Source organism: Oncorhynchus tshawytscha, linkage group LG11 (genome assembly GCF_018296145.1).
Source record: "Oncorhynchus tshawytscha isolate Ot180627B linkage group LG11, Otsh_v2.0, whole genome shotgun sequence".
Lineage (NCBI taxonomy): Eukaryota > Metazoa > Chordata > Actinopteri > Salmoniformes > Salmonidae > Oncorhynchus > Oncorhynchus tshawytscha.
In genome coordinates this window covers 34,481,930-34,501,077 of record NC_056439.1, presented here as the reverse complement: position 1 = coordinate 34,501,077, position 19,148 = coordinate 34,481,930, and the positions used below count along the sequence as shown (strand labels likewise).

At 42.4% G+C, this 19,148-nt stretch overlaps 1 protein-coding gene across 3 annotated transcripts; it reads left to right on the top strand.

The window, feature by feature from the left end:
- The first annotated feature begins 928 nt into the window (after positions 1 to 928).
- Positions 929 to 11,724, top strand: LOC112261823 (rho GTPase-activating protein 11A). Of its 3 annotated transcripts, XM_024437445.2 has the most exons (12): positions 929 to 2,113; positions 4,723 to 4,790; positions 4,928 to 5,024; positions 5,121 to 5,377; positions 5,483 to 5,646; positions 5,754 to 5,894; positions 6,056 to 6,130; positions 6,580 to 6,753; positions 6,855 to 6,993; positions 7,232 to 7,340; positions 8,256 to 8,373; positions 8,518 to 11,724. In XM_024437445.2, the coding sequence occupies exons 1-12, from the start codon at positions 1,982 to 1,984 to the stop codon at positions 10,035 to 10,037; spliced, it is 2,994 nt and encodes a 997-aa protein (XP_024293213.1). In that variant the 5' UTR covers positions 929 to 1,981; the 3' UTR covers positions 10,038 to 11,724. The 3 variants fall into 3 exon arrangements, with proteins under 3 accessions (XP_024293213.1, XP_024293214.1, XP_024293215.1); XM_024437446.2 differs by lacking the exon at positions 6,056 to 6,130; XM_024437447.2 differs by lacking the exons at positions 8,256 to 8,373; positions 8,518 to 11,724 and having other exon boundaries at positions 1,267 to 2,113; positions 7,232 to 7,968.
- Positions 11,725 to 19,148: the final 7,424 nt, after the last annotated feature.

Here is a 19,148-nt window from a genome sequence, read left to right as displayed (position 1 = left end):
TATGTGTCGAACTGCTTTGCTTTATCTTGGCCAGGTCGCAGTTGCAAATGAGAACTTGTTCTCAACTAGCCTACCTGGTTAAATAAAGGTGAAATAAAAAAATAACAAATACCTGGTAATGCTGGATCACAGAAATACCCCGTCACAAGGAACAGACAGCAGCCCTGCAATGGTGTTCATGGGAAGACGTACAAAGACACTACTTATAATGAGTGAAAATCTTCTGAGACCAGGGATGGAAAACTGTCAGCTGGAGAAGTTCAAAGAAAGACAGCAGAAACAGGCAAAGTACTATGACACCTCTGCTAAGGATCTCACAGAGCTGCAATGAGATGACAGGGGGAGAGTTCAGCCACTCACAGGACAGAAACAGTGGTGGCAGAGGGCCACAGTAGTCAGACCTGTGGAGCAAAGGTCCTATGAGGTGAAGACAGAACCAGGACAAGTCTTCAGGAGGAACAGGCGACACCCGAGGAAGAGCGGAGAAATAGAGGAGGATTTCCCCACTGTTGAGGAGCCTGGCACATAGCCAGTAAACAGAGCACCAGCTGACGCCCAGCAGGGTGCTGAACACAACCTGGAGGTGAACGCTGCACATCAACAAGAAGATCCAAACATCTCAGGTCAAGCACCTCCTGATGTAATCAACACTCCCCACACAAGGTCTTGTATAGGTCTTCTGATGGCCCTACACCTGAATAATGAATGGACAGTCAGACAGTAAACAAACATTCAGTTCACATTTAAGTTTAATGCAGACATGGAATACAAGCCAAAGTTATATGGAGTCTGCCCTTGTAAAAAAAAAAGAACATGTAGCAATATTGATATTACTCATATTGATGTTACACAGGAAACGGAAACCAGTGGTTACTTACTATAGTAATGTGCTGGTTGACAACATGCCTAGTAAAGTTTGCTTATATAACTTTGTCTGTCTTGACTACAACGCAAAGCATATTGAAACAGACAGCAGGAAGGGGCAGAATAGAGGAGGCCATTGTTACAAGATTAAGGGTGAGGAAGACTTTAAATGTGATAGGAAATAATCCGACAGGAAAGTGTGATTATTGCCAGGAAACAGAGACAGGGGAGCATGTATTTTTACAGTAGCTTGTGGGTGCTTTATATGCACCACAGTCAGTTATGATTGCATGTCAACTTATATTTACTAAATAATTATTAACATATGTCTACTGTATGATGTTTTAATAGAAAAGGGGCTGAGTTAGGATTTAGTTTCTCAGTCTCTGGCCCACACTCCAGTCCATTAGGTCACGGTAATGCACCATAATGTTGGATGCCAACAGCCGATAAACCCCAACGAAGAAGAAAAATAACATTGTGTGGGTCTTAATATTTTGAACCCACTCTAGCCAATCAGAGCGGAACATGTAGAAACGCTTTTGCCGTTTAAAAGATGTGCGGAAAAATATTTCAGGGAACCTTAGTCTGCAAGCAATATAGCTAGCTAAAGCAAATCAGATTATATAAAAACAAGAGAATAGCTATGTATTCAGGTAAATGCTAGAATACAGATTTAGGCATACGGTAATATAAATTAGTTATGGTTTGCTAGCTATGAGAATTGTTAACGTTAGATGATATCGAACTTGGGCTAGTCACACGAGAATGATCGCGCCTAGATGGGTCGATTCTGCTGGGACTGGATAATTGGCAGTGACTCGGCGGTTGCTTTTAGGTCGACCTAGCTAGTTGCAAGTTACGTGTAGAATGATTTGGTATGTCAAGTTAGTTAGATTGTTTTGAATGAGAACGGCATACGCAAAGAATTGTTGGCGATTTAAAAGGAAGGAGACGTGCGGACGTGGGTTACGATAACTAATTTAGCTGTTATACTGACGCGTTAGATTCAAGAGTGATAATAGTAGCTAAGCATAGACCTGCAAGTTGGCTAAGTTGGTACAGTATGTGTTGAAAGTTTAAGAAGGCACAGTGAAAGTAATTTGTAAAGTTAAAGATGAAAGTAATGGAAAGAAATGTGATGCGCCTGGCTATTGTGCAACACCTTCGTACTGCTTATGGGATAAAGACTAAGAATTGGAACAAAAACAAAGCACGCACCAGCTGCAAGTTGACAGCTAAGAACAAGGTAACTAAGTCTATTTTTGTTTAGCTTACAAGCTAGATAAACACTCATGCTTAACGTTACTCTTAGACAGAATTGTCAAACTTTGGTTGTAAAACAGTGCCTGAATGAGTCAGTTGGTGGGCTAAGTAGCTAACGTTAGCTAGCTAAAATTCCATGTTTGCAAACCGAGAAACATTGTTACGGAAGTGGTTTGTTTTTGTAACAGATTAGTGTAATTTAGGCAGCAGGTTAGGATAATTAACGTCTCAGGTTATGACAATGGTAACGAAGTGGTGTGAAAAGAGTCCTTTTGAGAACCATTCTGGCTGACTATCTAATTTGCATTCAGTCTGAGCACTTTTGTTAGCCTGTCATTGTAATTCACGTTCATTGTTGGATTAGTCTGTCCGTCTGAATTGTGTTGGGGGTTCATAACTAGCTAGTTAAGTGCATCAAGATGGCCACCATTATTCCTGTACCCAAGAAGGCAAAGATAACTGAACTAAATGACTACATCCCCATAGCACTCACTTCTGTCATCATGAAGTGCATTGAGAGACTCGTCAAGGATTATATCACCTCCATCTTACTGGCCACCCTAGACCCACCTCAGTTTGCATACCGCAGGTCCACAGACGATGCAATCGCCATCACACTGCCTTATCCCATCTGGACAAGAGGAATACCTCTGTAAGAATGCTGTTCGTTGACTAGAGCTCAGCATTCAACACCATAGTACCCTCCAAAAGCATCATCAAGCTGTTGGCCCTGGGTCTCAACCCCGCCCTGTGCAATTGGGTCCTGGACTTTCTGAAGGGCTTACCCCAGGGGGTGAAGGTAGGAAACATCTCTACTTCACTGGGGCCCAACAAGGGTGCGTGCTCAGCAGCCTCCTGTACTCCAGTTCACCCACAACTACGTGGCCATGCACGCCTACAAACTCAATGATCAGGTTTGCAGACAACACAACAGTAGTGGGCTTGATTACCAACAACGACGAGACAGCCTACAGGGAGGAAGTGAGGGCATTCGGAGTGTGGTTTTTGGAGAAAACAACTCACTCAATGTCAACAAAACAAAGCAGATGATCGTGGACTATCCACATCGAAGGGACAGCAGTGGAGAAGGTGGAAAGCTTCAAGTTCCTCCGTGTACACGTCACAGACAAACTGAAATGGTCCACCCACACGGTGTGGTGAAGAAGGCGCAACAGCGCCTTTTCAACCTCAGGAGGCTAAAGAAATGTGCCTTTTCACCCAAAACCCTGACATACTTTTACAGATGCACAATCGAGAGCATCCTGTCAGGCTTTATCACAGCCTGGTACGGTAACTGCACCACCCTCAACCGCAAGGCTCTCCAGAGGGTGATGTGGTCTGCACAACGCATCACCGGCGGCAAACTACCTGCCCTCCATGACACTTACAGCACTCCAATGTCACAAGAAGGCCAAAAAGATCTTTAAGGACAACAACCACCCGAGCCACTGCCTGTTCACGTCGTCATCCATAAGGCGAGGTCAGTACAGAGGCATCAAAGCTGGGACCGAGAAGCTGTTTTTCAGTCTCTATCTCAAGGCCATCAGACTGCTAAACAGCAATCACTAACTCCGAGAGGCTGCTGCCTACATTGAGACCCAATCACTGGCCACTTTAAATGAGTCATTAGTGACTTTAAACAATGCCACTTTAAATAATGGCACTTTAATAATGTTTACATATCTTACATTACTCATATCACATGTATATACTGTATTCTATACCATCTACTGCATCTTGCCTATGCCGCTCAGCCATCGCTCATCCATATATGTATATGTACATATTCTCATTCACCCCTTTAGATTTGTGTATTAGGTAGTTGTTGTGAATTTGTTCGATTACTTGTTAGATAGTACTTCTAGTTCCGACAGCAGTAAAAGCATTTCACTACACTCACATTAACATCTGCTAACCATGTGTATGTGACCAATTAAATTTGATTTGAAGTGAATTGTTGCGAATGATTCAAATGATTGACAATAGTAGACACATTTGGCATACATAATAGTGCAGTGGACTGTTTAATTGGGCTTGGTGCTGAGACGGTAGTACAAGGCACATGCTTGCCTTTAGGCAGTTAGCCTAATTTGATTTCAGGCAATTGGTTTGGTCCATTAAACTTGTACTTTCCATGGGGCAGGTGAAAATTACTGGCAGAAAATGTACCAAGTAAAAGGCACAGGGCTGTCATTATACTGTAGTAGGCTATAGGCTGTTGTTTTTCAAAAGCACAGCTAGGCACCTATTTTCCAGTCTCCCTCTAAAATACTTAGCGGAATGTTTGACGCCTGGCAGCCACAACATAGCGCTAGCTTGTATTTGATCAGGTGATGAGTTACTAACTACTTCCTTGGGTAGGGGAATGCCTAACTGTTGTAAAACAGCTTTCAGGGCCTTCTGTTAAATGGGGACAAATCCCATGTAAAAACTTGTGCCTTTTCACCGACATTTCCATGTTGGGAAGTTGGATGGGATACCAAGTCGAAGCTTATTAGTGAGCTTAGGCCTATGTAGGATAATTTAACCAGCTACCATGCAAAGCCTTCCTTGTTGAAATCAAACATGAACTTGTTTTATCATGTTTTCCAGGTGAAAGTGTTTGGTGTACCGCTGGAGAGCCTTCTGCAGTACAATGTGGAGAATGCGAATATACCATGGTAAGATAAACGCCTGTCTTAGCTAGAACTTGTACTTTCTAACACAATATTTTGTCGTCCTTCATTTGTGCGTGTTAGGCCAACATTCCCTGTCATTTTTTTTGGTCTAATGTTTCTCCCATCCCCTTGCTCTCCAGCTTTCTCATAGATGCATGTGCAAGTCTGCTGGAGCATGTGGATACAGAGGGCTTGTTCAGAAAGTCTGGCTCTGTTGTTCGTCTGAAAGCACTCCGGGTGAGTGATGGCTGGAGATTGACCTTGCTATGAATAGGAAGGCCCTGGCTGCTGGAATAGTTAAACACAAGGCCGGATTGTTTTTTTTCTGTGCAGGTGAAGTTGGATAAGGGTGAGAGGTGCCTATCCACTGCCCTGCCATGTGATGTGGCTGGCTTGGTCAAGCAGTTCTTTAGGGAGCTGCCGGATCCCGTTATGCCTACAGAGCTGCATGATGCCTTCCTCAAGGCCCAGCAGCTGCCCACAAAGGAGGACAGGACCTATGCCACCCTGCTGCTTTCCTGTGTACTGCCTGACCAGAACATGAGCATTCTACGTTACTTTTTTGGCTTCCTCAACAAAGTCTCTCAAAGGTATGATTTCACAAGTTTGTCTCTTGAAATAGGATCATTTCACACTGTACCGTTTTGGACTTGGTCAATCATTATTTCTCAATCTGGTTTTGCTTTTTCTCTCAGGAGTGGTGTGAATAAGATGGACAGCAGTAACCTGTCTGTGATCCTGGCTCCCAACCTCTTACACGCTGGAGACGGGGCAGACAAGATGAACGCCAGCACAGAGAAACGCCTCAAGCAACAGGCAGCTGTGGTCCACTGCCTTATAGAACACGCTTCAGACTTTGGTAGCAGTTCAAGCCTTGTTATTGTAGTGTCATCAATCAACTGGTGATTGAAAGTTAAAAGGGAATGTTCATAGCAAACCGTGTCTAAATGTGTCTCTGTGTGGTAGGTGTGGTACCTCAGTTCATCATGGAGAAGATTCCAGCCATGCTGGGCTGTGAGGCAGATGTTCTGTTCCCTACTCTTGAGCGACTAGAGGACTTGGACACAAATTCAGGGGCCAAGAGGAGATGCAGGCGCAGTCTAGGGGGTAAGATACCCTGGAAGAACATTGCTCTTAGAGTTTGTATTTTTTTCCAGCATTGGGTCGTCTTTGAAATTATAATAAATGATCCAATGTTATAGGCTTATTCTTCCTCCTCTGTAAATCTCCATTGAATTTCAAGATATGGAATGGTTTTTGCATTGCAGATATGGTCAATGGAGCTCTGAATAAGTTAAAAACAAATAGAACACCCACAAATACTCCCCAGTCAGACAGATATGGTAGGTACCGAGGTCATGTTTCGCCTCCTGCCGTCGAATGAGAGCATCAATGCCCTGTAGCTCTGACACATTCATTTAATTCAGCCTGCAACAAGGAATCAGCTGCTTGTCTTTCACAGAAATGCAACTCTTAATTTAAATTTGTTTTCAGATTTTCTTTTCATTTGAGCTTATGTAGTGAATGCGTAGTAACACTGTCTTGTCATTTTTTTTCCCGCTATTACATTGATGATTACAATGATTAGATTACAATGATTAGATGCCTGCCCAAATTGTCTTGCCTACTCTGTCTGTGTGCTTGTTTTTGGCTTTAATTTTCTTAATCGACGCTAATCAAGAATTTTAGCGAATTATTTCAGCTGTTCTGAATATTTCTGTGGGAGACTATGACCTAATAGTGAATTCATTCTTGTGATTTTTAAAAAAAAAAATTTTTTTTACCCCACCAGTCTTTTCTTCTGCAACTCCTGTGATAATTACTCCCAGCTCCAAGAGAGAAATTCCTTTGGAATCTGGTCATAGTTATGGATTCTCCAACAAGAAACGGCGATCCATCAAAAATAACCTTGGTGTAGAATTATTTCCTAATTCTCTGTTCGTTGGAAGCTCCACTCCTGGACCAGGTAACTCCACAAGGACTCACAGCTGTATTTAATCAAAGTTTTACATTTTTTTTTACTAAAAAGTATTCATGTGCATTGAGTGTGTTGCTCCTATTTTTCAGGATACCTTGACCCAAGTGCCTCAAAATCCCTCGACTCCTCTCATAATGCTTTGGCCTTAGTTGGGAGGTCCAGCAGGCAGTCTGCCAGCTCTGCAAGGAGAAAGAGCAAACGACTGAGTCGCCGACATTTTGTCGACAGGTACATACATCGTGGTTTATCAAAGGCTATTTCCTGATCCTATGTGGAATTGAAAATGTATTGCTCAAGCAGATGACAACTTATGTCTAAGCTGATAACGATCTCAAACACACCAACTTTTTCATGTCACACTTCTCCCTGTTGCATCGGAGGAGAGGCCTTCTTATTAAATGTTTATATTGTATAATATTTATAACTTGACAATGGTTGAAACAGTATGTTCTTGTCTGTTTTTCAGAGTAGAGTCAGGGAAGGCTGGTTGCTTCTCTCCCAAGGTCACCAAGAAAGAAAATGTTCGCAAGTCCCTGCGCCTTCGCTTCAGCCTGGGCAAGAGCAGCAGAGATCCTGTAAGTGCAGATACCCATGTATGACCCCACACTGATTATCTGCCCCTCAAATGGGAAGAAAAGACTGCTCTCAATCCAAGTCTTGACGATGACCCCCCGTTAGCAAATTGACTAATTGTATTAATCAGAATAAATCATCTACATTTATGCTTGGGGTGCAATTGTAAGGTACAATTTTGCACAGTAGCACTTATTTCTAATCTTTTTAGGTTATTTTTTTTTTGGCTGTTGATTTTATAACAGTTTGGGCATATGTTTACTTTCAGTAATGCATGCTCAGTTAATAAATTGACTGGAGACCATTTTGAGGTTGTGAGCTTCTACTTGACGTAAATCAAACGTTCTTGTTTTCAAGGCGAGAATTCCGTTATTTTTGCATGACTGTTCTGTAACATTTAATGGAATGTTTATACTGATAAACTAGTGAACCAAGATGTTTGTATTCTCAATTCTAGGATCTGAAATATTTAATATAAGTGAAATCTAACATTTTAAGACTTTAAAAACATTTAATATTAACCAAATATTATATTTACCTAAACTGAACTGTAACTTGGTTTATGCATGGGTCACTTTATAATGCGCATACTGATGTATATTTGCAATTTAATAAAACAATATTGACCAACACTAATTTCATCTGAGTAACTTTTTACCATACACCGAAGACCCTTAAATTATGATGCATCAGATTTTCTAAATAACTTTATTTGTCACATGCGCTGAATAATACAAGTCTTTACTGTGAAATGCTTACTTACAAGCCCTTAACCAACAGTGCAATTCAAGAAGAGTTAAGAAAATATTTCATATAACTTAACAAGGTTTTAGTGTAAGGCAACATTATATGATTAACTAAAAAGTACATGACTCCATCCCAACAATGTAATTTCTTATTCCATGCTGGCGATTCAGAGAGAGGGTTCAGAGTTCATTGGTTGGCGACTTGCCACTCCAGAGAGCAACACCAGTTTTTGCTTCAGAGACGCCAAATTTAGCCCTACTGTTTTGCGAAACAAGAGTGCCTCAAAGGGTGAGTCGCTTTTTAACAACCTACTAACATTATTTGTAATGTACTTTCATAATTTGTGCTAAGTGCTAAAGTAATGCATGAAATGGATCAGTGTTTGTTGTCCCTTGTGGGAAGTGATGTCTGCTAATGCCCACTGCTCCACAGGCTCCAAGTTTTACAGTAAGTCAGAGGACAACCTGCTATCCCCCCAGTGTGACGGCAGTGCCCTCCGGACGTCTTGGAGTGGGGAGACCCATGACGAGGGCCATGTCTTCAGCGGAGGCTCCTTCACCGACACCCCCATTAACATGTGTCTGAAGAACAACTACTACTCTGAGCCTGCCATCGTGGTGGCCAAGCCCCCCATGGTGGCCAGCTTCCCCAAGAAGCTGTGCTGTGCCTCCAGAGCTGAGAGCCTCGAGAGTGAGTGCTCATTCAGCCAGACTCTGACCAGGCCCACCCTGCTCAAGATCAAAAGAGCCTTCACTGAGTCCGGGAGCGACCTACAGGGAGTACTGAGGGATGACGGTGCCCCCCCTGAAGGGGGCAAGGCAACACAGCCTGAGAACACTCAAACCGATTCAACAGATTCAACTCCTTCTGAATCTTCTACACTCAAAGGTGTGTCACCAAACAAAGAGCGTTCTGGCATGCCAACTCCTTGGAGGCATCTAGCTGATGACCAGAACATCACATTTGGTCAGATTGAGTTTGTTCCTCTGTCTCCCTTGTATATAGATAGTGCCCTGTTTGAAGTGGGAGGATGTGGCAGTCTGTCAGAGAAGGCCTGTGACTGGTCACTGTGTGCTGGTGACAGGTCTATAGCAGGAGAGGCAGATACTGTGGCTGAGCAGGTGAACTGCAGCAAGCTGATCGATGCCCTGGACATCCAGAGCCCTGCTCACTTCACACGCAGCATTGCTGCTGGGGTCCAGTCCACTCCATACAGAGCTTCAGGGCTGGAGTACTTTCAGGAGCTCAAGACTCCTCTTCCCCCTCTGGGTACAGTGCCTGTAATGGTACATGTTGAGGCTGTGGCATCCCCAGAACCCAGTGCCCACCCCCAGAGGCAGGAACAGCAGCCGTTGGAGCTGCCTTCCCCGGGCATCCTGGAGACCCACAGGCTAAGGGTGGTAGACCACATCCAGCGCTTCAATAAGCTCACCCTGTGTTCACCCAAATCACAGGCCAAAGCAGTCAGGTCCCCCCTCAAGTTCCAGCGTACTCCTGTGCGCCAGTCTATCCGCAGGATCAACTCCTTGCTGGGGGACAGGTGGCCTGTCCCGGCTGGTATCACCTCCTCCAGCCAGGTAACCACCATCCCTGTGGGAGAGGCTGTCAGCCTGGAGAGTGGCCTGTCTGCTGGGGCTCAGCGCCAGCCAAACGATCAGGGAGGCCCCACACTTGACACGGTCCGCTCCACAAAAACCTGCTCTCCTCCAGTCCCACCCAAGAAGCCAGCCAGCATCGCCGGCAAACCCAGGAATTACACTCTAAGCGATGTGACCAACAAGGTACAACTGAAGACCAAAGGTGTGACACCTGTTAAAGACCCAGGAGGTGAAGGTGAGAGGTCTGTGGTACAGCAGGTGGCTGAGAAGGATGTGTATTACTACAGAGGCTCCCCCAGGAACCTCCTCAACGAGGGCAGACTGCTGTCAGCCACCAAGCCCATAGACCTCTAGTCTAGTAGAACTCACCCTTCACTATACAGGTCTCCCTATCTGGATATATACTGTCTTATTGTATAGCTTCAAAACATTCCCTCAATTTTTGTGTCTTCAGTTGTTTTCAGGGATTTAATTTATTTTGCTTCTTAGATGCTGTTCTTTGAGTGCTTGGGGTGACTGATCTGTTGCATTGCCTTACTAGTTTACTCTGTTGGTAAGAGTTTTGCACATGCATATCAGTGTAAAGGAATGTGTATATTTTTGAAGGTGTTTGTAGTCTGTTAGACAAGTGTGAAAGGCAATTGCTGAACGGTTGGGTGTATGGCTTGAAGGTGTTAGAGTTAAAGGGCAACACCACTTTATAACCAGTTATTATGCTGTTCGTATATGCCCCACCATAAGATCTGAAACTAATTTGTCTGTCATACTGCACGATTCCTAGTTTTTGTCATTTAAGCTTCTGCACTGCCCTCATCTACAGTATACTGCAATTCCCAGGTTGCGTTTCACCTACCAGGATGCAATGCTCCGTCCAGTCGACAGTTAGCTTTACAAGCTTCATCTGAGTGCATTTCATATTATAATGCTTGCATGTATATCATGCTGAATATATGTTCATCCCACTGTCACCAATCAACTGCATTACACTCAAATAATGGAATTTAGATGCTAACGAATGCTAAGCATAAGTTACTGTATCTGATGGTTAGCTAGCATTCTAGCTAGCCTGACTGCTACATCCGAAATAGGTTTTTGCAACAATAACAGCTGAGTTTAATCTTAGCTACTGTCTTAAACAACAGTCCAAACAACATGTAGGCCTGTTAGAACACATTTATTATGACATTTACAAGCAAATCACTATGGAATCCTAGTCTCTCATTTAAGCCTGTATATTTTGTGCTGACATTAGCAATGCTAGCTAAGTAGCTAACCCTGTTCCATTGGAAGTAGTGTGCTCAACAATAGCTGCCAAATATAGCCTTAGCAACCATCTAACAATATTAGTTAGGCCTATTGGAACTAATGAGAATATAGTCTATTTGGAGCTGCAACTTTGTTGGTGGTGGGAGTGGTTTTGCCAAATGGAATCATTGCAATTTGAGCCTTGAACAACAGAAACACATGGATGTAAACTAGCTATACCTATCTATAGGTTTTTTGAGCATTTATTTATTTTACAGATGTTATTAGACGAAGACAACCGAGCAACATATGATCAGAACTAGATGGGTTATATCGATAGCTGAAAATGACTGTCCATTTATTTTATTAGTCAGTAAATAATCTGGTTTTGCGCATCACTAAACAGTCAATATATATGAAATCATGAAATTACACGAACTGTAAGACTTCATAACAACCCAGATGTTAGAAGTGCCAAATTTGCCCGTGAAGGTTTTATTTTTGTTTTTATTTATTTTTTCATTGTGGTCCTAATTTGGTAAAGGTCTACAAAACTGTTTCCCTGCTTTTATTTTCTATAATTCAATACAGTTCCATTCAATACAGTATAATACAGTTCATTTGCTTTGGATTAAACATGTGAACTGACCAAGACACTTTCAGGGGGGGAATTTATGAATTAAACTTGTCAAGCTGTATTTATTTAAAGCACCTCTGCATTGCAGTCTGACCATTTCAAAACTTGTCATTTTTGTTAAATACACTGCTCAAAAAAATAAAGGGAACACTTAAACAACACAATGTAACTCCAAGTCAATCACACTTCTGTGAAATCAAACTGTCCACTTAGGAAGCAACACTGATTGACAATAAATTTCACATGCTGTTGTGCAAATGGAATAGACAACAGGTGGAAATTATAGGCAATTAGCAAGACACCCCCAATAAAGGAGTGGTTCTGCAGGTGGTGACCACAGACCACTTCTCAGTTTCTATGCTTCCTGGCTGATGTTTTGGTCACTTTTGAATGCTGGCGGTGCTTTCACTCTAGTGGTAGCATGAGACGGAGTCTACAACCCACACAAGTGGCTCAGGTAGTGCAGCTCATCCAGGATGGGACATCAATGCGAGCTGTGGCAAGAAGGTTTGCTGTGTCTGTCAGCGTAGTGTCCTGAGCATGGAGGCGCTACCAGGAGACAGGCCAGTACATCAGGAGACGTGGAGGAGGCCGTAGGAGGGCAACAACCCAGCAGCAGGACTGCTACCTCCGCCTTTGTGCAAGGAGGAGCACTGCCAGAGCCCTGCAAAATGACCTCCAGCTGGCCACAAATGTGCATGTGTCTGCTCAAACGGTCAGAAACAGACTCCATGAGGGCCTGACGTCCACAGGCGGGGGTTGAGCTTACAGCCCAACACTGTGCAGGACGTTTGGCATTTGCCAGAGAACACCAAGATTGGCAAATTTGCCACTGGCACCCTGTGCTCTTCACAGATGAAAGCAGGTTCACAATGAGCACATGTGGCAGTCTGGAGACGCAGTGGAGAACGTTCTGCTGCCTGCAACATCCTCCAGCATGACCGGTTTGGCAGTGGGTCAGTCATGGTGTGGGGTGGCATTTCTTTGGGGGCCGCACAGCCCTCCATGTGCTCGCCAGAGGTAGCCTGACTGCCATTAGGTACCGAGATGAGATCCTCAGACCCCTTGTGAGACCATATGCTGGTGCAGTTGGCCCTGGGTTCCTCCTAATGCAAGACAATGCTAGACCTCATGTGGCTGGAGTGTGTCAGCAGATCCTGCAAGAGGAAGGCATTGATGCTATGGACTGGCCCGCCCGTTCCCCAGACCTGAATCCAATTGAGCACATCTGGGACATCATGTCTCGCTCCATCCACCAATGCCACGTTGCACCACAGACTGTCCAGGAGTTGGCGGATGCTTTAGTCCAGGTCTGGGAGGAGATCCCTCAGGAGACCATCCGCCACCTCATCAGGAGCATGCCCAGGCGGTGTAGGGAGGTCATACAGGCACATGGAGGCCACACCACACACTACTGAGCCTCATTTTGACTTGTTTTAAGGACATTACATCAAAGTTGGATCTGCCCGTAGTGTGGTTTTCCACTTAAATTTTGAGTGTGACTCCAAATCCAGATAAATTTGATTTCCATTGGTAATTTTTGTGTGATTTTGTTGTCAGCACATTCAACTATGTAAAGAAAAAAGTATTTAATAAGAATATTTCATTCAGATTTAGGATGTGTTATTTTAGTGTTCCCTTTATTTTTTTGAGCAGTGTGGAAAAATATGTTTTTCTTAACTTGGGAACAATTCATAGTACTGTCTGCACACATGCTGTTTAGGACATATTATATAGGGCAGAGTTCCCAAACTGGCGGATTTTAAAAGATGGATTTAAAAAAAAAAAAAAAACAGTAAATCCATTCCACGTGATTAGAAGTTTTGGAAATCTGTTCCAAACTATTCCCATGCATAATAGAGAGATGTGATCATGTAAATAATGAAAGGTTTGACATGATTGTTTTAGTCAAATGTTAAAACTGTTTGGCCACCTGACCATCCTTCATGAAGAAATTGTCCAGAGGCTGAATCGAGCCAATCACCTCTGGTAATTGCAACTTACTTCCAGAAGGGGGTGTACTAAAATCACTTGTTGGGGCAGCTGCAATGTATACTGAACAAAAATATAAATGCAACATGCAATATTTTTTTTTTAATGTTCATATAAGGAAATTGGTCAATTGAAATAAATGAATTAGACCCTAATCTATCGATCTCACATTACTGGGAATACAGATATGCATCTGTTGGTCAGGATACCTTTAAATGCTGTTTAATCAGCTTCTTCATATGCCACACCTGTCAGGTGGATGGATTATCTGGCAAAGGAGACATGATCACTAACGGATGTAAACAAAATTGACAAAAGCTTTTTGTGCATATGGAACATTTCTGGGATCTTTTTATTTCAGCTCATGACACATGGGACCAAGACTTTTCATGTTGCGTTTTATATTTTTGTTCAGTATACATTTTGGAGTATATAAAAATGGTGGAACAACAATTTGGACCACAATATGCTATGAAAGTGACTATGTGGTGGCATCAGGTGATCATTCCAGACATTTGATAATGGCATTGGTAAAACATCTGTTCATTTGGCAGTTCTGCATTGGTTATCCCTGTCAGGTATTGTTGCTATATTGCTATGTGCACATGTAGAAAAAATATCCCTGGTGCTAGAACTAAGTAAACATTAACAATATAATGCAAAACCCAAACTGCACAGTGCAGTAGAAAATCAAACCCAATGACCAGTCCCTATCGTAGCGTATTGCTTTCTAAATAGACATATAGACAAAGAAAACAATTGGAGCATTGACCCTTACCCTAAGAAAGGTAGAATGAACATTACTGAGCGATAGACGGTGAAGAGCTGCGAGAGACGCATTGCCGACTAGTTTGTTAGCCAACATAAATTGCTTAGAAAAAAAGAGAGTATATTCAAGTTCATAAGATTTAAACAAAACTAGACATCTGTTTTGTGACAAAACTGCACATTTTATTTAGTGGCCTTTTATTGTTCCAAGCACAAGGTGCACCTGTGTAACGATCATGCTGTTTAATCAGCTTCTTGATGTGCCACACCTGTCAGGTGGCTGGATTATCTTGGCAAATGAGAAATGCTCACTAACAGGGATGTAAACAAATTTGTGCACAAAATTAGAGAGAAATGTGATTATTGTGCATATTTCTGGGATCTTTTATTTCAGCTCATGAAACATGGGACCAACACTTTACATGTTGTGTTTATATTTTTGTTCAGTGTAGCAGCACTACTGTATTTCATATGAGATTTGTCTGTGATTTATGTGACTGCTTAATCCAGCAGATGGTGCCCTGTCTGTCTTTTTGAGAATGTCTGTGCCACAGGCTGACACTACTCTCACCTACAAGGGAAAGAGAAGCTTGTGAAGGCATATCACTATTGATCCATAGGAATGTAACGGAATTTGGATAACAAAATTTGATCAACATGATATCACTATTCCTCTCAGTTGAATCAAAAGTGTGTCTGATAACCTCAGGCAAATGACCTTACCACTGCACACCTTTAGCACTGGTCATGGAATATTCATGAGGACATCAATAAATAAACTATAGTTGTTATTGAGGTGTTTAGACCTCAAACATTATAGGCAGAGGGGAGGGGATATGTGGATATGATTGAATACTGCGCAATGGTCACTATCTGGAATAAAAATCCTGGATAAAGTGCATATGTAGTGCATACGATGTCCCTAACGACCCACTACACACATCAGCTATGTGGTCTGTTATCCAATTTAAAAATAGACATTTGTAGATTGTTTTATTATTTGAGACTAATTTGGGTTAAAAGAGGAGACCATTTTTCACTAGTTTAGATTATCAGTAGGCTATCAAGCCGTGATGGCGTGTTAAATCTGAAAATAATAATTGCACACAATGCATCCTGACGAGGTCTTGTCAACTAATTGAATTGATTCAGCAATAGGAATACCATCGCATTGCCGGCACGTCCATTAATTGCCTTCACACCACATTCACCACAGTCCTGTGCACAATCGTAATGTGCGGTGCATGTCTTTTTGTTTGAAAGCCCTTTATATTATCATGGCTTTGCATTATGTTGACGTTGCTGCGAATATTGGCCGCCAACCATGTGTTGCGCAGATGGGGCCAGTAGACCTACAAATAATGCACTACTCTGACGAGCAACAGAGTGGAAATACTCAGGATTACGGTTATAACTGCAAACATGGCCTAATCAACAAATCCACTCCTTTCAGAACTCAACATATCCTGTGCAGAGCTTCAGCGTAGTTTGGCACACGGGTGTGGATATATATGCCTCAGGAAAAACCGACTACCGAATATGAAGTAAAGTTGCCTAAAATAATCAAAGGTGTAGATTACTGTGACTGGTTTATCCGATAGAAAAACATATTTGTTTTATTTTTATATTTTATATTCTAAGATGCATAGCTAGCAGTTTATTTGCCAAGGTGAAATATGGATCGTTCCTGTCCTCAACAACGTGTAGGCTATAAACTATAGGCCTACTAAAGCTTAAACATAACACATATTGACGCACTGTCTTTGCCCCATAATCATTAAAAGTACTGTTTATGAAACGATCTTAAAAGGTGTAAATGGACGGGAATCAAGTGAGACAAAGGAGTCTATAGGCGGAAATGTCAGGAATAAAATGTGACTTGTCTTGTGGGGCTTATGTTTTAATTTCGAAACAATCCATTTTTGCCGTGGGGTGTGTCGGGCTTTTCTCTAATAGATATTCAAACGCCATGCTCATTTCTCAGCATTTCTTTACAGCACACGTGTCCATGACAGTTTCCAACGCACTAAGCAAGAGCTAAAAAAAAAAATCAATGAAAGATTTTCACAACTTTTGTCTGTTTTCTATAAGGCTAAACATACGTCTAATTGAAATCAAACATTTCTCAATTTGGCGAGACAGGTGACAAACACTTCGGTCAGAACATTTGGTGTTTAATTTAACCTAATGTTTTGTGGCTTATTCGTGTCGCAATCGTAAATAACTATTTGGGTCTTTGGCAAAGTAATGAATCCCAATAAATACAAATCTTTTTTTATTTTTTATTTCTCCAAATCGGGAACAGGTCACTGAAATTATCATTTCAGGATACAGAACATGATACATTTCGCATTAACACACCCCATACTACCTAGCCTAAAATGCTAATATCATGATTGGATTGGGGAAGGTTTGTATAATTCAGTAAATACGTTTATTCTATTGACAAATGAATTTAACTGCAATTTAGTCTTGTGGAACTATGCCTATGCTATGAAATGTGCTCAATTTATTCTGAGTCTACCATTTACTTCTCATGAATATATTGCCAAAACTAGCTCTGTCATTATAAATTGAATCAATAAATGGTAGCGTGCAATCCAGTTGGGCCACATGCATTGTTAGCCTATTTGTGGTAAACTTTCTTATAGCCTACAGTCCTATCACATGGCACTGTATCAATAGGCATCCCCAAAAGGGATGAATCAAATCAAAGTGTATTGGTCTCATACAGATGCACTGAAATGCTTGTGTTTCCAGCTCCAACAGTGCAGTAATGCCTGTAAATACAAAACAATAAACACATAATCAAAAAGTCCGGAATAGTGCATTAACAAAGTATTCAGACCCATTGACTTTTTTCCACATTTGGCAACCTTAGTCTTATTTTAATTTATTTAAATTTTTATTTCACCTTTATTTAACCAGGTAGGCTAGTTGAGAACAAGTTCTCATTTGCAACTGCGACCTGGCCAATATAAAGCATAGACATTTGACACACACAACAACGCAGAGTTACACGTGGAATAAACAAAACATGCAGTCAATAATACAATCGAAAAAAAGAAACCAAAAAGTATATATACAGTGAGTGCAAATGAGGTAAGATAAGGGAGTTAAGGCAATAAATAGGCCATAATGGCGAAGTAATTACAATATAGCAATTAAACACTGGAATGGTAGATGTGCAGATGATGAATGTGCAAGTAAAGATACTGGGGTGCAAAGGAGCAAAATAAATAAATACAGTATGGGGATGAGGTAGACCAGATGGGCTATGTACAGGTGCAGTGATCTGTGAGCTGCTCTGACAGCTGGTGCTTAAAGCTAGTGGTGGAGATATGAGTCTCCAACTTCAGTGATTTTTGCAGTTCGTTCCAGTCATTGGCAGCAGAGAACTGGATGGAAAGGCGACCAAAGGAGGAATTGGCTTTGGGGGTGACCAGTGAGATATACCTGCTGGAGCGTGTGCTACAAGTGGGAGCTGCTATGGTGAGTATGAAGTGAGGGCCAACGAACGAGAGCGTACAGGTCGCAGTGGTGGGTAGTGTATGGGGCTTTGGTGACCAAACTGATGGCACTGTGATAGACTGCACCCAATTTGTTGAGTAGAGTGTTGGAGGCTATTTTATAAATGACATTGCTGAAGTCGAGGATCGGTAGGATGGTCAGTTTTACGAGGGTATGTTTGGCAGCATGAGTGAAGGATGCTTTGTTGCAATGTGGGAAGATTCGATTCTATATTTAATTTTGGATTGAAGATGCTTAATGTGAGTCTGGAAGGAGAGTTTACAGTCTAACCAGACACCTAGGTATTTGTAGTTGTAAGTCAGAGCCATCCAGAGTAGTGATGCTGGACGGGCGGGTAGGTGCGGGCAGTGATCGATTGAATAGCATGCATTTCGTTTTACTTGCATTTAAGAGCAGTTGGATGCCACGGAAGGAGAGTTGTATGGCATTGAAGCTCATCTGGAGGTTAGTTAACACAGTGTCAAAAGAGGGGCCAAAAGTATACAGAATGGTGTCGTCTGCGTAGAGGTGGATCAGAGAATTACCAGCAGCAAGAGCTGCATCATTGATATATACAGAGAAGAGAGTCGGCCCTAGAATTGAACCCTGTGGCACCCCCATAGAGACTGCCAGAAGTCCGGACAACAGGCCTTCCGATTTGACACACTCAACTCTATCAGAGAAGTAGTTGGTAAACCAGGCGAGGCAATCATTTGAGAAACCAAGGCTGTCGAGTCTGCCAATAAGAATGTGTCGAAAGCCTTGGCCAGGTTGATGAATATGGCTGCACAGTAATGTCTCTTATCGATGGCGGTTATTATGTCGTTTAGGACCTTGAGCATGGCTGAGGTGCACCCATGACCAGCTCTGAAACCAGATTGCGTAGCGGAGAATGTACGGTGGGATTCGAAATGGTCGGTAATCTGTTTGTTAACTTGGCTTTCGAGGACCTTAGAAAGACAGGGTAGGATAGATATAGGTCTGAAGCAGTTTGACTCTAGAGTGACACCCCCTTTGAAGAGGGGGATGACCGCGGCAGCTTTCCAATCTTTGGGAATCTCAGACGATACGAAAGAGAAGTTGAACAGGCTAGTAATAGGGGCTTTGGTGGGTTGCTGTGGAGGGTGCCATGCAGTTGACCGGGGTAGGGGTAGCCAGGTGGAAAGCATGGTCAGCCGTCAAGAAATGCTTATTGAAATTCTCAATTATAGTGGATTTATCGCTGGTAACAGTGTTTCCTAGCCTCAGAGCAATGGGAAGCTGGGAGGAGGTGCTCTTATTCTCCATGGACTTTACAGTGTCCCAGAACTTTT